The following is a 19,536-nucleotide window of genomic DNA, read 5'->3' on the forward strand; positions in this document are numbered from 1 at the left end:
TAACAACTTCAAACATTTTAGGAAAAGCTCTGAGTTTATGTCACCTTGTTGGAGTCCGTTCCCAACCTGGGCTTAAATTTCTTTATCTGTTAAAAAAGCAAACAGGGAGGACTTTTTTTTTTTTTTTTAAATAAAATGTATTTTATTGATTTTTTACCGAGAGGAGAAGAGAGGGATAGAGAGCTAGAAACGTCAATGAGAGAGAAACATCGACCAGCTGCCTCCTGCACACCCCCTACTGGGGATGTGCCCGCAACCAATGTACATGCCCTTGACCGGAATTGAACCCGGGACCTTTCAGTCCGCAGACCGACGCTCTACCACTGAGCCTAACCGGTTTCGGCCGGGGAGGACTTTTGAGCTGGACTTTTGGTGGTCCCCTCTGCACTCCAGGGTTCTAGAACCTTCCATGTTAATGCGTGTGGGATTTCCCCAGGCCACCAGCTGCCTGTGGGTTTTCTTTTGATGAAAAATTTTTGAAAACTAGCTTTGTCTGGCGGATGCATATCTTACGGTGAAGTTCACTCACTCTGTGGGCCTGCAGCTCTGACTTTTGACAAAGGTGTCCCGTGGAGCGACCCCCACCCTAGGCGGGACGGTTTCCTCCTTCCAGAAAGTGGTCAGCTCCTCGCCCACCTTGTAGCCACTGACCTGTGCCCTGTCCCCGGGAACGGGGTGTTTGCAGCGCAGTGAGCCGCACATCCCCGCCGGAGCCATGGCCAGCCTGAGGTCCAGCCGCCCCGGCTGCATCCGGGCCGCGTTCAGCGCCCCCGGCACCCGGGCCAGCCTGCGCAGGAGGCAGAGGAACGCGCTCCGGCGCCTCAAGGTGCTTCCCTCGCAGCCCTTCCCTCTCCCTGGGAATGGGGGGCGGGGGACCCTGTGTGCCCGAGACCAGGAAGCCTGCCCTGGGCGTCATCCTTTGGGTCTTTTCTCTTCCCCGAATCAGAGGTGTTCCCATCCCTGGCCTTAGGGGGTCTGTCTTTTTGATTAAGAAAAAAACCGTAGAGTTGCTTTACCCGGCAGCCTGGGTTTGCTGGGGAGGGTTCTAGAATGTCTGCCGAGCAGGGCCTGGCCGCGTCCGGACCTCAGCGTCTGCCTCCCGGGGAAGGGCTGGGTGAGGGCTGGGTGGGCCCTGGTTCTCCGGAGCGAGTGCAGCCTGTGGGTCCAGGGGCATTTTCGGGTCCCCCACTGCCAGGCCTGTCTCCTGCGCCTCTGGTTCCTGGTCCGAGGAGGCCCAGCTTTGGGTTCAGTCCCTCAGCCAGACCTCTGAGGGCTCTGGCCCGTTCGGGCTCCTCGCAGAGACCATGGCACGGGCAGCGGGCACCTTGCTCCTGCCTTTGCACGGTAAGCAGCCGCCTGCTCCCTTGATTGGCAGCAACCCTTGTCCAACCCTTTCCCCAGGTCAGTCACAGGAAGAGCTACGCGGACTTCGTTGAAGGTATCTGGAGAGAGGTACGTTAGGCCATGTGCTGGCAGCCACTCTTAGTTTTATTTATTTTTAATTTTTTATTAGGGAGAGAGAGAGGAAGCGTGGAGAGAGACAGACGTCAGTTTGTTGTTCCGCTTGTTTGCGCATTCGTTGGTTGACTCTTCTGTGTGCCCTGGCCGGGACCAAGCCCGCAACCTTGGCGTATCGGGAGGATGCTGTAACCGACGGAGCCTCTTGTGTGGGAGCCGTCCAGAAACCCAGTCCCCAGGGAGAGCCAGGGGCAGCCTTGCCAGCTGACCTGGGGAGCAGTCTCCTGCTGCACGGTGCTGGTGACATTTTTAGGAAAAACTTCATTTTGATATTTAAATTATTTTTACTCTTTAAAAAAAAAAATCTATAGTAATATTGGAAGAATATGCTGTCACAGTAGCGACTGAACAGCAGGCTGTGTGGGGCAACAAGGCCAGCAGGGGGGTTAGTGAGGGACGACCAAACGACCAGGCTGCATGGGGTGACTAAGCTGGCAGGGGGAGCAGTTAGGGGTGACCAGGCTGGTGGGTGGGAGCAGTTGGAGGCAACCAGGCAGGCAGAGGGAGCAGTTGGGGGCAGTTAGGACGGCAGGCAGAGGTGGTTAGGAGTGATCAGGCAGGCAGGCAGGTGAGCAGTTAGGAGCCAGCAGTCCTGGATTGTGAGAGGGTGCAGGCTGCGCTGAAGGGGGATGCCCCAGCCCCCCATCGGTGCATGAATTTCAGTTTTTAAATAACAACAACAACAACAACAACAACAAAAGACTCAAAGTATTTCTGTCTAGACAATTGACAAGACTATCAGTTTATAATTCATCAATTTCTAAATTCTCAATCAAAATTAAAACGAATTCCAAAGGTCAGGGGTGAGGAGGGCTGTTACTAGACGCCCAAAAAGCTCCAAAGCCTTTGCCGTGGTGGCCACCCTGGGGGTGGGGGTGGGGGTGGAGGTGGCGCCTGCATTGCCGCTCACCCTGCCCCTCACCCTGCTGCTCACAGGTGCTGCTCAGGTGGCATGGAGAACAGACCCAGCACCTTTCACATAGGGAGCAATTGGGTGGAGGGCTCCTTGCAGCTTCTTCTGGGCACCTGTGCGCGGGCAGCGGGCAGTGAGGGGGTCTGCAAAGGCCTGGTCAGGGCCGAGTTTATCCGGCACCAGGGACGCTGTGCCCTGGAGGGGATGTGGGGAGGGGATGGGCTCAGGCCACTGGTGGTAGCCTGGCCACATGGACGGAGCCAGCAGGGGGCCTGGTCAGTGCTGGCCGAGGGCTTTAATCATGGCTCTGTCTGGCAGGGCCCAGCGACAGCGGTCCCTCAGGCGTGGTAGATGCCATGTGACTAATGCATTTTATTTTTAAAATATATTTTATTGATTTTTTTACAGCGAGGAAGGGAGAGGGATAGAGAGTCAGAAACATTGGTGAGAGAGAAATATCAATCAGCTGCCTCCTGCACACCCCCTATTGCGGATGTGCCTGCAACCAAGGTACATGCCCTTGACCGGAATCGAACCTGGGACCTTTCAGTCCGCAGGCCAACGCTCTGTCCACTGAGCCACACCAGTTTCGGCGTGACTAATGCATTTTAAGAGATCTGTTTGCGAGGCAGATCCTGCCCACTTTGCGGGCGTCGGTGAGGGAAGCATGGCTGTGTAGACAGGAGCTCCCTGCCCGCTGCGGGGAGGGCTCAGTGGCTCTGGCGGCAGTTTTTAGATCCCTATGCGGGTTTGGAGGACGCCCCCGCCCACCTGGCCTGTGGCGTCAAGGACTGTTCTCCCGGCGACGTGACCTGCCACGGGCCTTCCCACACCCCGACGCCCAGGAGCCCCGACGTCCACTCAGGGGACCCTCCCTCGTCAGAAGGTCCCGCCGTGAAGGCCACCGGCGGGGCGGACAACGACGTGGACATGCAGCCCGCAGAAATGACGGAGGAGGCCTGGGGGCCCCTCCTCCCCGCCGGGGAGCCCCCGGGGGCAGGCCGGCGCGTGCAGGGCCGGGCCAGGGCGTCCCGGCCGTCACCCAGACTCGGGAGTGAGAAGGACAAGGCACCCAAGCTCGCGCTGTCCAAGAGGAAGCTGGAGCTTCTGCTGTGGGAGCCCGAGAAGAGGAAGCGGAGGAAGCAGCACGTGGCCTAGACCAGGTGGGTGGAGCGCCCGCTGTTGGAGGAGGAACACGGCCGTCTCATTCCCTGCTCCTGGGGCCGCTCCAGGGACCTCTGAGCTGATGGCTTTATTTACTGATTTTTAATTAAAAAAAATACTGTATATATTCTATTATTTTTTTTACAGAGAGGAAGAGAGAGGGATAGAGAGTTAGAAACATCGATGAGAGAGAATCATCAGTCAGCTGCCTCTTGCACACCCCCTACTGGGGATGTGCCCGCAACCAAGGTACTTGCCCTTGACCAGAATCGAAACCGGGATCTTTCAGTCCGCTCTATCCACTGAGCCAAACCGGTCTCGGCTGATGGCTTTATTTTTGGCAAACATTTAAAAAATGTATTTTGATTGATTTCACAGAGGAAGCGAGAGGGAGAGAAAGAGCGAGCGAGCAACATGAGTAATGAAAATCCTTGATCCGTTGCCTCCTGTACACCTCCTACTGGGGATCGAACCTGCAACCTGGGCATGTGCCCTGACTGGGAATCGAATCATGGCCTCTGGGTTCATAGGTCGAGGGTCAACCATTGAGCCACCCCAGCCCGGCTGAGCACTGGCTTTGGCTCATTTAGGGAGAGCACGGTCCCAAGGCAGTGACATCTGAACACGCCAGGGAGGCAGCTCTCATACTTGCGTGATTCAGTGTTTCATTCCTGGCAGGGAAAGACCAAAGGCCCTCCTCCCTCTGCCGTGGCCGCTGCCCGCAGCCAACGCCATCCACACCCTCCGCTGTGGCCGCTGCCCGCAGCCCGGACCACGCTGTTCCCAGTGCCAATAAAAGGGTCCCCCGAGGACAGGCCTGAGTGTCCTTTGGCGCCCGGGACCCTGGGAGTCGCTTCTCCTCCAGGGCACCCTGGGCTGGTGGCCTGTGTGGTGAGCTGGCTCCTCGCGTGGGTGCTGTCATGTGCCCCCTGGCCCCTCAGGCCCCCCTTTCAGAGGACAGGAAGGAAGGGCTGTGGCCACTGACCAGCCGGACCCTCCGGGGGCAGGGCCAGTGGTGGTCCCAGAGCCTAGGTCCCCTCAGGCCCTGTGGACGGTGGGCGAGGGGCTGGTGGGGAGGCTGGAGGAGGCCCTGCCCTGGTAGCGTCACCTCGGGCCTGGGGTTGGAGGTCGTAGCGCTTTGGGCACCTCATGGGCAGTCCTGTGGGGAAGCTGGGACCCTGGGCCTGCGGGGACAGCCCTGGGCTGAGGCGGGGGTGGTGTCTCAGGGGTGGCTGGGTGGCCGGTAGCCAAGTTGCTGCAGCCAAGTCGCTCTGTGGGAGCTGCTCTGCGCCCCTCCCGCGGGGCCTCTGGATCACAGGTGCGCGCCTCTCCTGTCCTGGACCCTCACAGGCACCACGTCAGCTCTGTGCGCGGACCCTGGCCTGTAAGTGGGGTGAAGTGGGCGGGCTGGGGGTTGGGCGGGAATGCTCCCCCACGTGGCCTTCTGTGGGCTCTTCCTAGGGCGAGCCTGCACAGCTCCAGGGCTCCCACTGCAAACGCTGAGGATCCTCTTGGTTCAGAGAAAGACGCTTAAAACGGGCCTGTTTTCAGTGGACCACAGCTTTGGACTGCAGTCAGCCACCGCTGAACCTCTGGAGAACGTTCCAGAAGTGGGCAAGGAGCAGCTCTGGCTCTTGTCTCAGACCCTGGGGATGGGGACCATGGCAGCTCCACAGAAGCCCCGGGGTTGGGGGTCAGGGCCTGAGTGTCCGGGCAGGACTCCACTCCCACTGCTGAGGCCTCGCCACTCAACCCTGGAACTCTCTCTCGCTGGGACCGGAGGTCAGAGCCCGTCTGGAAGGGAGGCCACACCCCCTCCGCCACCCTCACGTCCCCCTGAACGGGAGCGGCACTCGGACTGTGGCCGCCTCTTCCTGCCGCCCCAGGATCTGCGGGAACGAGATGCTGGGAGGAGATGGACAAGGGCCTCGCACCGGCTCCCCCACGAGGGGCTGCACAAGCTAAGGTATCGGTTATTTTTATTGACTTCAGAGAGGAAGGGAGAGGGGAAGATAAAAACATCGATGAGAGGGAATCTGATCGGCTGCCCCCTGCATGTCCCACACTGGTGATCCAGCCCGCAACCTGGGCCTGTGCCCTGACCGTGACCTCTTGGTTCACAGGTTGATCTCAACCACTGAGGCATGCTGGCCGGGCTCAGGTATCAGTTACTGATCCAGGACACCTGACTGCTCGGTGTCCCGAGGGCTTCCTACCCAGGCTTGTAACGCAGCAGCCGCAGTGGAGCTCACCGAGTGCCCGCGGCCCAGAGCCCGAGCGGGGCTGAGACAGAAGAGGCAGGCGCGGGTCATGCTTAGTGTTTTATTTAATAAAACAAGCCATGCCATCGACCTCAAAGCACAGGCCTGGGCCCGTCAACCTCCCTCCCACCAGTCCTGACCGTCGTCGGCACTCTTGCTCCTCCAGCCTCACACCGACGATGTGGCTTTGCCAAGTGCATGCCTTTGGAGGCTTTAAGAACGAGTGCGTGTTAAATATTGCATCTTCCCCTGCAGACGGAGACGGGGACTGAGAGACGGCGCTCACTCCGTGCACAGGACGGCCACCCCACGCTCGTAGAAGCTGCGAGGGTCTTCCTTGGTGGCGATTTCGAAGTCCACCGTGAAGATGAGGTCTGCCCGGGTGAAGTTCAGGTAGACAGGCAGGGTCACCTGCGAGGAAAGCGGGTCAGTGCTGGCGAGGGAGAGGCGGAGCGGCTGCAGGTGCTGCGGGCCTTCCTGAGGGAAGTGGGGAGACTGCTGACCAGGCCAGGTCCCGCTCCCGGGTGGACAGGGGACGTGACTTCGCTCTGGCTACGGGGCCATGTCTCCCCGGCCACAGAGGCCCGGAGGCGCCACCTACCACGTTAGCCTTCTTCTCCGCGTTGGTCTGCTTGACCCAGCGCAGCTGCGTGAGCGGCAGGACCGTGGAGATGGCGTTGGAGAGCGAGAGCTTGTTGTTGCTGCATGTGGCTCCCTGCAGCTTCAAACCTGGAGGAAAACCGGCTATTAAGAGTGGGAACGGCCCGGGAACCCATGGCGGGGTGCTCACGGCTGAACCATGGCCCACTGTCCACCTTCAACACTTGGGGAGCGACACGTGCCCAGCTTTTGTGCTCGGACCCTCAACTCACCCGTGACCCCAAAGCTGCAGGCGTCCAGGGTGGTGTTCTGCGAAGTGGTGACATTGACCTCCAGGCAGAGCTCCTCCAGGGACCAGCTGTTGGCCTGGGCCACGTACTGCCTGGTGGCGGTGATGTACGCCTCGGGCACAAACAGGCCGCCCAGACACACGTGGATGTTCTGGGGGAGAAGCAGCCCTGGTGAGGAGCACGCCCCACGCGTCCTCCCGGGTCAGAGCTGGGCCTGCTTGCCTCCTCCGCCCCCACCCGCTGCTGCCACCCTCCCCCAGCCCCTCAGGAGCGCTGTCACCACCTTCAGCTCCTTGGCGCCGCCGGACGCAGCCGCCAGAGAAATATTCTGTAGCTGCTTGATCCTCTCGCTGAAGTCAGCCACCCACTGGATGACGGTCATGCCCGCAGGAACTGTGTAGTGGGACCAGCTGCGCGGCAAGATCCCTGCAAGGAGACCCCGGCTGCCGGCGTCAGTTCCCACAATCCCCCAGCACAGGGTGGGCCCACCTGCTGCACTCACGTGGATCCCCGAGTGTGTCCACCCCAAACCCAGCGGCACCACATGTGCCCTGGCCAGGGCTCCGCCTGCTCGGCAGCAGTCAGTGCACCTGAGGGTGCATGTCTGGAGGACCTGCCACCACAGCCACAGCCTCTCGCCCCCCGCTCTGCCGATTCGGGCTCTTGGGGCTGCTGGGAGACACCTGGGCTGCCCTGCGTTGCTGCACCCACGGCACCCTTCCTTTTTCTCCTGCCCCACCCTGTATACTGCACAAGTTGCATAAAGCTTTTAGTTAATGTTCGACAGACCAGAATAAAGGAAAGCAAATGCCTTCAGCCCAAGTGAGGGGGCCCAGTGGCCGGAGGAGCCGGCGAGGGGATGTGGTGCGAGGGGACCTGCCGACGCGCTGAGCACAGGCCCGCCCCCGTGCACACCTTTCACCAGCTCGTTGATGAGCGTGCGCAGGTAGTTGGTCTGCTTCTTCTTCCCCTCGCACACTTGGACCACGTCAGCGAGGTCCTGGCGGACATCCTGCAGCAACTTGGCGCCCATCTTCACTTCTCTCTCGAAGAATCGGAACAGGGGGTCCTGAGGTGGTTCGCACCGAAGGCAGAGAGGGGGGAAGAGGGTTTAGAAGAGGATCCGCCCGGGAACCAGCCCCAGGACCCACAGCACCGAGCAGGTGCCCTCGACTGCCTGAGCACGATCTGGGCCGACCTCCAGGATGCTGGTTGGACCCCAGCTCCCGGAGACGGACAGCCTTCGGGACTCGCAGTGCAGTGGGGGCAGCCCTCCCGTCTGGCTGGGGCGAGAGCCTCTGAGACAGCGCTGAGCAGTCTACCCCCCGGCTAAGAGCATCGCCAGCCCCTGGACTTGGGCGGCCCCACCTCTCCTGGCCACCCAGCTAAGAGCACCCCGAGCCCCTGGCGTCGGTGCCCCCTCCCGCGGCCACCTTAATGTTGTCCACCGTCCGCTTGAGGTGGCTCAGCGTCTGGGGGATGAGGTGCAGCCAGTTGGAGGCGGTGGTGTGCAGCGTCCTCATCCAGGCGGGGCGGCCGTCGGACGTGGAGTCCGCCCGCGCCTTCTTCTCGGTCTCGGCGTAGGCCAGGTCATCCTCGTCCTCCAGCATCTGCATCTTCAGCATCTTGCTGATCATGTCCACGCCTGGGCCACGTCCCAGCAGCGGAGGGAAGCGAGGCAACGGAGAGCAGAGAAATGACTTCAACGTGAGGCCACAGAGTGAGTCACCCACAGGGCGTGCAGGAGGCAGCCGTCCATGCTGCACTCTCACACCGATGTTTCTTTCTCCTCCTCCTCTCTCTAAAAATTAATTAAAACCACCCCCTCCCCAAATCAGACGGCTGGCCCCCTGCAGCCAGTTCCAAGTCCGAAGGTGTGGGGTGGTCTGAGAGCCTGCCCTTCTAATAATGTGCAGGGGAGGCTCATACTGGCCTGGGGACCACACTTTGAGAACCACTGGAGCAGATGCTTATTGGGAAAACATCTGGCAAGTTAAAAGAAAAAGTTCTAAAAGAAAAAGTTCTAAAAGACACTCCAATGAGAGACGGATGGTTTAAACATCACTTGATACCAGGTACTTGCCGTCGCTCAGACGACAAGATGGAATGACCCCTCACTGGCACAGACACACTGCCCGCCCAGCCTGAGCTGCAGGACGCTGCGGGGTGCAGGCGCTGCCCTGGGGCACTCACCCTGGGTGGTGAGGAGGACTCTCTCGGCGTTGTTGGGCAGGCCCAGCCAGGAGGGCGTCTGGGTGTCGGGGAGCAGCTCCACCCACTGCACAAACTCCTCTCGCCTGGAAAGCCAGCACAGGGAACACGCCGTCACACGTGACGGAACTGCCTGGCGCCCTGACCACGCGGGCAGGGAGCGGCCGTACCTGATGCCGTCCGGCATTTGGATGTCCTTGTGCCCGTCCACCTTGCAGGCCAGCTTGAACTCGCTGTCAAAACTCTTGGTGGTGAAGAGGCGCTCCAGGAAGGTGTTGAGCAGACGCTGGTCGAACTCGTTGTCCACGCGCCCGCCATAGATGGACTGGGCCATCAGGGTCTTCAGCGCGGACCAGGGGATCTTGTCCGGCGAGATGTTCTGCCGCCCCTGGGCGAGCCAAGGCTGGTCAGTAGGGGTGGGGGCGCCCTGGATCCCCGTCTCCAGGGCCCTCACACTCACACTTGACAGGCCGTGGCGCTGCCACCGTGTTTCTAGCTTCCCCGCCCTCCGACAGGCACACCCACACTTGCCTTTGCCGTGTCGTCCAGCCATGTGTCCACGGTGTCGCAGGCCGACCGCAGGTCCGACTCCCCAAACTCGTACTTCTTGGACCAGCCCAGGGGAGCGTAGCGTAAGCGTTCCTGGATGATGGCGTGGAACCAGGCCAGCAGGAAGTACAAGCGCGCACGCTCGTTGGGAGACTGCGGGAGGAAGGTTACCGGGGACAGGTCACAGAGAGCGGCCCCTTTCGGCCTGGGAAAGCCGATCCTCATGGGAATCGAGGCTTTGAAAAGAGCTTCCCACACCCGCACACCGAATCACCGTGAGCTGCAGGGCTTACTGTGCGGCAAGTCAACACAACCGTGAGGTGGTTAGTGACGCTGCTGAGATAGGCCATTCACACAGTGCCGCGGAGGTGCGCGCTGGCACAACACACAACACGCTGGCCCCCAACTACATGGGTTTGGACTGCACGGTCGATTCACACATGGACTTGTTTTCAGTAAATAGTCAGCTCTTCCTATTGTTGTGTTTTGCACCCCCAGATGTGGAGGGCTGATTTACATGCATTGTTCTGTGCCATGTACACAGGGGACTGGAACAGCATGGAGCTTGCTATCCACCGGAACCCTGAACCAACCCACAGCCCCTGACTGCGAAGGTTTTTGGGGAGTCAAAGGTTACACGTTTTTTTGTTTTGTTTTTTTTTTAAAGATATTTTATTGATTTTGTACAGAGAGGAAGGGAGAGAGATAGAGAGCTAGAAACATCGATGAGAGAGAGTCATCGACCAGCTGCCTCTTGCACACCCCCTACTGGGGATATGCCCGCAACCAAGGTACATGCCCTTGACCGGAATCGAACCCGGGACCTTTCAGTCCCCAAGCCGATGCTCTATCCATTAAGCCAAACCAGTCTCGGCACACGTGAGTTTTTTACTGCAGAGGTCACATTGTTCCAGGGTGAACTGCAGCATGAGTGCCCGCCTCCTGCCCACACCCTCAGGGCGCCATGACGAGCAATGGATTCCCCAACGCCTGGGATACCAATCTGGGTTCCAGAACTCTACTGGGCGTGTCACAGCCCTGCCCTAGGACAGGCGGCCTCACCTTGCATATCCGCGAGACGGGGATGCTGCTGAACGTCCTCAGCATGTTGGCCTTCACCCCTGGGGGTGGCTCGAAGACAAAGATGCGGCCAGCTCGGAGCAGGTTCACGGGCACCTGAGAAGAGAGCCTGTCACCACTCTGGTGTGCTGGGCACTGTGACTCAGGGATCCACCCCACCTGGCAGAGGTGCCCACCTTGGGGTTGATCTCCATGGTGAGGAAGAGCCGGAAGCAGGCGTGCGGCTGCAGGGAGTGCAGCTTCTTCTCGAGCTGCATCAGCCACCCCGGGGCCAGGTGCACGTTCTTCAGCATCACCCACCTGCAGGCGGAGCGAGAGCCGCACCTCAGCCTCCTGTCAGCCCCTGGGCCCGTGTCCCCAACAAGCAGCAGGCCTACCTGCCCGACTTCACCGCCGTGTTGATCGCCTTGTCTGCCTGGTTGAAGCCTTCTGCGGAGCCTGAGGCCAGAAGCTGAGTCAGCACCGGGCCGCGGGCGGGAGCGCTGAGGGGCTTCCGCCCAGAATGTGATCAGGCACCCGCCCCTCACCCCCACCCTTACCGATCGCGATGGACGTGATCTGCGTGTTCTGCTCAGCCGCCAGGTCTTCCACGTGCCCGCTGGCGTCGTAGCCAGGCACGGAGCACATGAGGACAGGCGTGTTGGGCTTCACCTGCAGATGAAGAAGTCGGGATTCAGCTTGGCTGTCCAGCGGATGGCGTGCCCCGTGCGGAGCGAGGAGAGCCCTGTGAGAGGCCCACCTCCGTGTCCACGATGTGCGTCAGGTCGAGCGGCTGCTCCATGATGGACATGAAGGACTCCCCGAGGTTCGTGGAGACGAACACGTGGGCCATGGCCAGCAGGCGGTCGGGGCGGAAAGCCTGGATCAGCAGCAGGCGGTGGATGGCTTGCCCGATGGGCGCTGAAACGAGGCCGGGAGAAGGGTGGGAGTTGGTGACAGCACAGACTGAGCTGACACCCCCCCCTCCAACTTCCTCGGGAGGAGGAGCTAATCGGCAAACAACACTGCCTCTGTCCTCTCTGCCCGGGAGGACTGCCCGTCCTGGGTCCTCGGTGAGCCCCTGGATGCACTTTGGATTTAAATGATCCAGTGTACCAGTCACTGGGTAGAGAGGACCCTGAATCCTCAGTCTACGGAACGGTGGTCATCACCAGCCCTCCCCGTGGCCTCATCCCCGCTGCTAGGAGCCTGGCTGGCCACACACTGAGTAACAGCCTGTGTCCCCTCCGTGCTGGGCCAGGCCTTCCTATCAGTTCCTGTTGGTCCTGAAGCATGAGAGGGCACGGGCATGAGCAGGTTTGCTCTCCCTCCGCTAAGCTGACTCCTAAAGCTTCAGCACAGACCCTGCTCTGGGAACCAGTGGCTGAGCAGCCCAGGAGGGGATGCAGGGCTGAGGGGCTCACATGCGGGGCTCTCTTCACTCCAGAGGTAGGGCACCGTCTGCTCGGGGGAGCTGCTGTCCAGCCAGATGCCAAATTGCTGTGGAGACAACAGTGGGAGCATCACCGTGAGCAGAGCCGTGTTCATGGGCACAGGCGCACAGCAGGAGGCTCCACTTTGCATGACACACACACCCCTAGTGTGTCTCCCGGGAGGGAACGTCAGCACCTACCTCGTCGGCCTGGACCTTGGCGATCAGGTCTCTGAAGGCAGGGAGGCAGCTCAGCCTCACCACGGCTTCGGCCTGCTCCACCGTCAGGCCCTGGATGGTGGGCGTGGAGCCGGCCGTCAGCACGATCTCCTTCCCTCTCAGGAAGTGCTGGAACTCTGCATCGTAGGTGGGCTCCCTGCAAAGGGTGGTGGGCAAGTAGGTGTCTCAGACTCCACTGTCACGACGAGAGCCGCCATGACTGACAGGACAGCGCCTGCAGGCGACCTACAAAACCTGCCACCCGGGATGGAGTGACCGGCGCTGCCCTTACCCGAGGGTGCCCTTCAGCTTGATCCTGGCCAGCAGCATGGCAAAGGTGATGTGGTCCTGGTGCAGCATGCCCCGGGCCACCCGGTTGAACGCCACCTGGGGGCCAAAGCAGGAAATGCTGCTGCTCCGAGGAGCCCCTCTGCCTGCCCCGCCCGCCCCGCCCCCACCTGAGAGCCAGCGGCCGCACCTGGAAGAGGTCCTTGGTGATGATGGAGAGGCGCTGCGTGTGGTCCGTGATGCCCTTCAGGTTGGGGTTCTCGTACAGCACGTTGTGGTAGATGTCCAGGAAGAACTGCAGCGAGTACTGGTACAGGAAGTGTATCTGCCGAGGGGACGCGGCCGTCAGCACCCACCGGGCACCGCGTGCCCTCGCCTGGCCGGGGCCCCTGCCTGCCGCTCAGTCACCTGCTTCAGGGACTCCATGGTGAAGTAGATGCTGCTGCAGGCGGTGGACAGCGGCAGGTACTGCTGGGACACCGTCTCCACCTCCTGCATCACGATGTCGGTCTCCTCGACCTTGCGCGTCACCTCGGCGGCCTCCCGCTTGAGGTTCTCCAGCGTCGTGATGATGGTGTCGTCGTCCAGGATGCGCCCCTTCACCTCATTGAGCGCCTGCAGCAGGGACTTCTCCAGCTGCCGCAGGCGGAGCTGGAACTCGCCTGGAACACGACACGGGTCTGTGGCCGCGCGCCCGGCTAAAGGATGCCCCTGAGCCCGCCGCACGCCCGGAACATCGGCCCCTCGAAGCCCGGCCTCCGGACCCAGCCCCGCCCGGAGCGTACCTTGGAGCTTAAGGAGGTCGGAGCGTTTCTCGTCCACGTCCGGTCTCTCTGCTTTGAGCACCTCATTGAGGCACTGGCTCTGTAAGCTGCTGCGGGTGACGGTGAAGTTGACGAAGGTGACCCGGGAGCAGAGGTCTGGAGGGAACTCCACCTGCCGGAAGGGGGAACAGGACCATCATCCGCTTTCGTGCGCCAGCCTTGACCCCAACGTGCCATTCTCCTACGGGAAGGGCCTCGCTCCTTACGGTTGGATCGCGGGTGGACAGGAAGATGACGAACGAGGGCGACAGGTCAATGTCCTGGTCCCCGAGGGTGATCAGCACTCTCCCGCCCGTGCGCCGCACCTCACGGTTCAGCACCGGGTTCAACACCGGGTCGTAGCTTTCCACGTCCTGCGGACACACGTGCAGTTGGCCGGTGAGTACTTGTGTACCACGTAAGGGTGCATCGACCGCCATCCTGCTCCAGTACTCGCTGCAGTTCTTCCTGGACATCTAGCACACCTCCCTAGCGACCGGCCGTTCCGACCAGCACTGGCGATAGGGCAGCCAGAGCCACGGGCTGCTTTAAAACACTCCATCCTTAGTCACGTTGGCCAGACATGCCCACAACTGCCGGCATCTCTGTCACCGCCAGGGACAGGGGCCCAGCTAAGTGGAATCTACATGCAAGCACTGCTGCTGTTGGGTTTGTTTTCTAACAACAATCTCTAAGCTTTCCCTGCCATGCTACAGGAAGGCCCACAAAGCTCGCAGTCTGCCCCTCTGTACCACGTCAGTCAGTGTATCTCACACGGACTGCCTGTGTTGGAACCACCAGACGTCGCCCTGAGGCCGTCCCTCTCGGGGCAGGCTGTGAGGAGTCGGAGGCGCACGGACCTGGACCAGCAGCGGGTTCCCGAACCGCAGCGCGCTCTCCAGGTTCTTCCTGAAGGCGTCGTCCAGGAAGCTGGTCCGCGTGATCTTGCGGTCCTTGTACTCGTTCATGATGAACTCCGTGGCCTGTCCCGAGGGGTCGATGATCAGCGGGTACCTGAGGACGAGGCGGAGGAGCCGGTCAGGGAAGGCAGCAGGAAGGACAAGACATGGGGGTGCGGGGGGCCGAGCCGGACAAGACAGGTGGAGAGCGCACCCCCTCAGCACCTGGCCTCACTCCGCCTGCCGAGCCCCCTTGGGGTGTGCACGGCTGTGTGGACAGCGGGCTGGCAAGGACCCCCGTCTCCCCGGGCACGGGCCTAACGAGGGCACCTGTCGCACCCCACCTTCCGCTGGCGCACTCTGGCCCCACTGCCAGCTATCGAATCGGCGCCTAGACGTGTACGCACTTTCCATGAGACGGACCAGCTCACACACCACCCACAGAGCAACACTCTCGCCAGCTGCTCATCTGCTCATGGGACCTGAGGGTTTGCTCCTGAACTCCAATAGGGCAGTCCACTGTGTGTCCCTGAACAGTGGCACACAGCAAGGGCTCACAGGCCCCGACATGCTCCGTGAGGTTAAAAACAAGCCTGAGGATAAAGTTTAAAAAACCACCTGGGCCGGTGTGGCTCACGTGGGCAGTGTCTGGCACCACGACAGGTTGCCAGTTTGATTCCCCGTTAGGATAATGTCCAGGTTACAGACTTGATAGATGTTTAGCACCCTCACATTGATGTTTCTCTCTCTCACTAAAAATCAATTTTAAAAATCTTTAAAAAGTTTTTTTTTACTGATTTTTTACAGAGAGGAAGGGAGAGAGATAGCTAGAAACGTCGATGAGAGAGAAACATCGACCAGCTGCCTCTTGCACACCCCCCACTGGGGATGTGCCTGCAACCCAGGTACATGCCCTTGACCGGAATCGAACCTGGGACCCTTCAGTCCACAGACCGACGCTCTACCACTGAGCCAAACCGGCTTCAGCTTTAAAAATCTTTTAAAAAGGAAACAGCAAGGACACGGGGTGTGAGTGCTGCTGCCGAGGGCGAGCCTGAAAGCTGGGTGCCACCATGGGCCGTCCCGAGGACGCTGTGACTGGCAGTGTCTGGCCCACCTTTGTGGAGTCACGGTCCATGTCTCACTCCGGCAGCAATTTCCCCTTTAACACTACGTCAAGCTGAATATTTTTAGTCCTAACATTTCAAGAGGGTCTGGTCTGTTCAATGTCCACCCCGACACACAACCCGGCCATTCTGTTTCAAAATGTTAGAGCAGAAACGGTCACTGCAGAGCGATTCAGACGCTGAGACCGAACAGAAGGACATGCCCCCTCCATCGGAGTGAGCACAGACCCGGTCCACCCTGCCCCCGGGGAGTGTTGGAAACGGGTCTGCACACGCCTGGCGGCCGGCGTACCTGTTGAAGCGTTTGAGCATGATGGCGTTCTCTGTGCACAGGTCGTCGGCAGGTAAGGAGCTGGCCTGCCAGCGGAGGCGCTCGTCGGCGTTGGACAGGTACTCCGTCCGGGCGATGTCTGTGCGGAACTGCGGGGCAGGGCGGTTAGGATCCGCGGCCCGCTGCTGGGCGGCGCCCGTTTCCGGACCGTTAGCGCCCCCCCCCCCCCCCCCAGCTCCTGGGACGGTACCTGGATGTTGGCCTGCTGCAGGTGGTGGGACCACGTGGTGAACAGGTTCTGCCGCATCTGCTGGTCGAAGTAACCCGCGTAGGCAATGAACGCCGCCGACAGGAGGCAGTCCCCAGCGATGGTGGACATCTGGTTCTTGAAGGTTTCGCTGGTTTTTTCCCAGCGTTCGCGCTCCGCGGACAGGCTCTTCAGGAGGGCAGTGCTCCGGTTTACCTAGAGGACAAGCAGCAGGGTCTACACGGGAAGTGCACGCCGTTCCCCCTGCAGGCGTGGGGCGGGCTGGAATACTAACAGGCTCCCGGGCACAGCCCGTGCGTGAGCAGAGACGGGCAAGGAGGACGGTGAAGGGACAGCTGGGAAGAGCTGGCCTGCAGGGGAGACGCGGGGCAGAGAGTATTCTGAGGACTCGGAGGCGGGTGTGAGCAGTGGTGAGGACACGGGGGGCAGGAGGCCCTGACAGGGAGGCCCTCCGTGACTGGAGAACAGACAGGTTGGGAGCTGGGGGGAGGGGCACTGGCTTTACCCTGCCCAGGGGCATCTATTAATACCTAAAGCCACTCAGCGTCCCAGCATCCTCCAGCCACAACAGCTAATTTGCTGAGCAAAGGTGATATGTGCAGCACATGTTCACGGTGCTGACTCTGCCTCTGCCCAGTGAGGCCAGCAAGCACTGTATGTGAACGCCAAGAGGCAGAAGCCAGGGGTGGGCAGAGAGGGCGCGGGTCCCCGAGAACTTACCTTCGCCTCCACGGCGGCCAGGTCTGCTTTGATGGCCTGGGCCTCGGAGATGAGCACCGCGTACTCCTCCTTGTAGCGGGCGATGCTGGCCTCCAGGTCCCGGATCATCTGCTCCACCTCGTTGGCCTTCTGCTGGTTGTCCTTGGCGTCGTCCTCCAGCTTCTGCAGCTCGTTGCGCAGAGGCTCCACGCGCTTCAGCATGTCCGCGTAGTTGAGCTGAGGAGGGCGGACAGAACTCATTCACAAGCAACAGCACAGGAGGTCACCGCGCATGGGCTCCGGGCTCTGGGCTCCGTACCTGTGCGATGGCCCACTTCACCATGGGCCCGCAGGCCAGGGACGCGCGGTTCACGATTTCATAGTTGTAGCTCGGGTTGGACATGTAGTTCTTCTTCATCTTCTCCCTTATGGCGTCACTGCAACAGAGAGGTGTGCTGCTAAGGACGTGCCGGGCAAAGTGAAGCAGAGCTCTCAGGAAATCCAAATGGAACGGCCAGTTCCCATCTGCTGCCCCCGTGACCACGGAGGATGAGCCACTCCGACCCTCGTTCCAGGTGACAGTGGACGCCGCTGCTGAGGACTCTGACCTTCGGCTCTCGCCTCCCTGGCAGGAGACAGGCCGGGGCCAGCTCTGCAGCCGGGCTTGGCTCCCAGGGGTGGAGGGGCCAGAAAACCCGGCAGGATCGTGGGGAAAACCTGACTCCTGTGGTGGAAGTGGCCTGGAAAGGCAGCTCTGTGACTAACACAACTTACCCAGAGACAGCCACCACCTCCCCCGCAGTCCCCCGGGCCCGCACCCTCACCTGATCTCCTCGGCAGAGAAGTTGACGATGGTGGGGATGAAGTTCTCCCGCATGATGATGGAGCGGATCTGCTTCCAGTCCGTGGTGCTCTCGCCCAGCAGCAGGCAGATGGACTCGAGTGCCAGCTTCACGGCGGCCGGGGGGTTGGCCATGGACCGCACCTCCACCAAGTGCTGCTTCTTGATCGACTTCACGGCTGAGCACGGTGGAGGCGGAGAGGGTTGGGGGGAAAGAAAGCATGACACTGAGAAGGGAGCAAACCACAGCCAGACGCTTTGACTCCCATCACAATAGGACAACTGCTCAGGAACAGCTGAGTTTCTGTCCGTAACCCAGAACAGCTTCAGCAGCCGGTCTTTTAAACAGTCGTGGAGAGCTTACTGAACTAGCACAAACGGCAACCCTGTACACAAAGCAGGCTCTCACCTTTAAAATTGCCTCATGAAGGATTGGAACTATTTTAAACATGTTTTTAAACGTAACGTAATTGCATTTCATCCAGTTTAAACAAAGAGGCTTTCGACCAGCCATTCTAGAAGCTGACTGACTGGCTGCATGAGAACACGGACCCAACAGGCCTCAGAAATGGTCAGAGCCTTCCACACACTGAAGGGCAGTTTTCCAGCCTGAACTTGATTTAAAACATTTTTTAAGCGATGAGAACTAAATTAAGTTCCCGCCTACGTACAACAGGGAGTAAAAATGTATAGTTTGGATGGTGCCTGTTAGTTTATGTTGTGGTGTGATGTGGAGACGTCATATAATGAGATACTGGAAACGAGTTCCATGTTAGGGTGAGGCCACTAATTACAGTGTAGACTGACAACAAAGCAGGTCTGCCCCACTGCAGCGTGAGCCACAAGGCGAGCCTCGTCTGTGGTCACCACTTAAATCAGCGGCCACCGGCCACGCCCACAGCACTCTCAGACATGACTCTCAGAGGGCAACACTGCACACTTTAGAGTATTTCTTGCTGAAATTCAAGCCAGAATTACAAAGGGCCTATTTAAGTCATCACCAGATTTTTAGGAAGTTTGTATCGGCACGGAGCTTGTTTGGTCAGTGTTCTCATGAGAAGGCTGTGCTAGGGTGGGAGCTGCTCGCTGTACGGGGACGGTGCTTTAGGGGCGAAGACGGCCCTTACCGTTCTGGGCCTCGATGACAGCGGGCTCCACCTTGTCCAGGTCCTCCTTGACGCTCATCTGCTTGTCTGCGATGCCCTCCTGCTGCTTGTGCAGCTGCTCCTGGATCTCCTGGCTCATGACCTGGAAGGGAGGGCCGGCTGAGCGGGGGACTGCGGATGGGTGACCTGCCGAGTGGCTCTAGAGCCGCACTCCTCGCCTTGCCCCAAGCACCGCCACCCCTTACCCTGTTCAACCCCAAAGCCACCTCAGTCGCAGTTCCCACCCTCCTCGGAGACGGAGAGCGCTGGCTCACGAGGCTGCACACCCGGAAGTGAAAACCCACCTTTTTCTTCTCGGCCTCCTGCTGGTCCTTCACCATCTTCTTCAGCTTGTCATTGGCCGCCGCATTCTTCACCTCCAGCTCCTGGCTCTTTATCCTCAAGTCCCGGCGCAGCTCTTCGACCTGAAACACAAACCCGCCAGGGAGAACGTGGGGAACTGCTTGGAGGCCCTCACTGCTGTGCCCCGGGGAGCTGGCTGTGCGGTGCGTACCTGGTCGACAGTCTCCTTGATCTTCCTGAGCCCGACGTTCAAGTGCATCTGCTGCTCCTCCAGCTCGCTCCGCTTCTCGTGGAACAGGTTGGCGTAGTGGTTGATGAAGTCCAGGTAGTGGCGAGGCGTGATGGCCATCGTCCTGCCGCCCCGCTTGGCGAGCCGAGCGTTTGCCTTTTAGAAATAAAGTTAAACTTTCACTCTTCAGGGCGTTCTCTGCGATTTGGCCTCGAAGGCTCCTCCTGTTCTGCCTGTGGGCCACTGCGTGACACGTGGCATGTGCCCAGCCCTCGGGCCACAACACTTGAGCTGGGGGCCTTGCGAGGTCTTGAAAGCTCTGAAACCTAAGCTTCCTCCTGCAGCTCCTCTGAGACAGGACGGGGATTCTGACAACCTCAGACGTGCCTCCTGGGGCGGGTCATGGCAGTGTAGACGCTATGGAACTACAAACGGGATTGCTGCGGC

General features: G+C 60.1%; 1 protein-coding gene across 1 annotated transcript in view; it reads right to left on the minus strand.

Moving 5' to 3' along the window:
- Positions 1-5,903: 5,903 nt before the first annotated feature.
- Positions 5,904-19,536, minus strand: part of DYNC1H1 (dynein cytoplasmic 1 heavy chain 1) — a 74,209-nt gene continuing 60,576 nt past the window's right edge. The window contains exons 49-78 of the mRNA XM_036411695.2: positions 19,072-19,245; positions 18,863-18,982; positions 18,540-18,660; positions 17,396-17,591; positions 16,891-17,008; positions 16,593-16,808; positions 15,855-16,067; positions 15,626-15,753; positions 14,168-14,321; positions 13,535-13,681; positions 13,290-13,440; positions 12,913-13,166; positions 12,695-12,829; positions 12,509-12,603; positions 12,199-12,373; positions 11,990-12,065; positions 11,326-11,486; positions 11,126-11,237; positions 10,964-11,024; positions 10,763-10,886; positions 10,569-10,682; positions 9,489-9,659; positions 9,128-9,345; positions 8,940-9,043; positions 8,180-8,391; positions 7,662-7,815; positions 7,030-7,172; positions 6,729-6,897; positions 6,458-6,585; positions 5,904-6,267 (exon numbers count right to left, since the gene is read on the minus strand). Coding sequence (XP_036267588.1) covers positions 6,139-6,267; positions 6,458-6,585; positions 6,729-6,897; positions 7,030-7,172; positions 7,662-7,815; positions 8,180-8,391; positions 8,940-9,043; positions 9,128-9,345; positions 9,489-9,659; positions 10,569-10,682; positions 10,763-10,886; positions 10,964-11,024; positions 11,126-11,237; positions 11,326-11,486; positions 11,990-12,065; positions 12,199-12,373; positions 12,509-12,603; positions 12,695-12,829; positions 12,913-13,166; positions 13,290-13,440; positions 13,535-13,681; positions 14,168-14,321; positions 15,626-15,753; positions 15,855-16,067; positions 16,593-16,808; positions 16,891-17,008; positions 17,396-17,591; positions 18,540-18,660; positions 18,863-18,982; positions 19,072-19,245 — 4,473 coding nt within the window. The 3' untranslated portion in view covers positions 5,904-6,138. The remainder of the gene's footprint in view (positions 6,268-6,457; positions 6,586-6,728; positions 6,898-7,029; positions 7,173-7,661; positions 7,816-8,179; positions 8,392-8,939; positions 9,044-9,127; positions 9,346-9,488; positions 9,660-10,568; positions 10,683-10,762; positions 10,887-10,963; positions 11,025-11,125; positions 11,238-11,325; positions 11,487-11,989; positions 12,066-12,198; positions 12,374-12,508; positions 12,604-12,694; positions 12,830-12,912; positions 13,167-13,289; positions 13,441-13,534; positions 13,682-14,167; positions 14,322-15,625; positions 15,754-15,854; positions 16,068-16,592; positions 16,809-16,890; positions 17,009-17,395; positions 17,592-18,539; positions 18,661-18,862; positions 18,983-19,071; positions 19,246-19,536) is intronic.

Source organism: Pipistrellus kuhlii, unplaced genomic scaffold (genome assembly GCF_014108245.1).
Source record: "Pipistrellus kuhlii isolate mPipKuh1 unplaced genomic scaffold, mPipKuh1.p scaffold_m20_p_41, whole genome shotgun sequence".
Lineage (NCBI taxonomy): Eukaryota > Metazoa > Chordata > Mammalia > Chiroptera > Vespertilionidae > Pipistrellus > Pipistrellus kuhlii.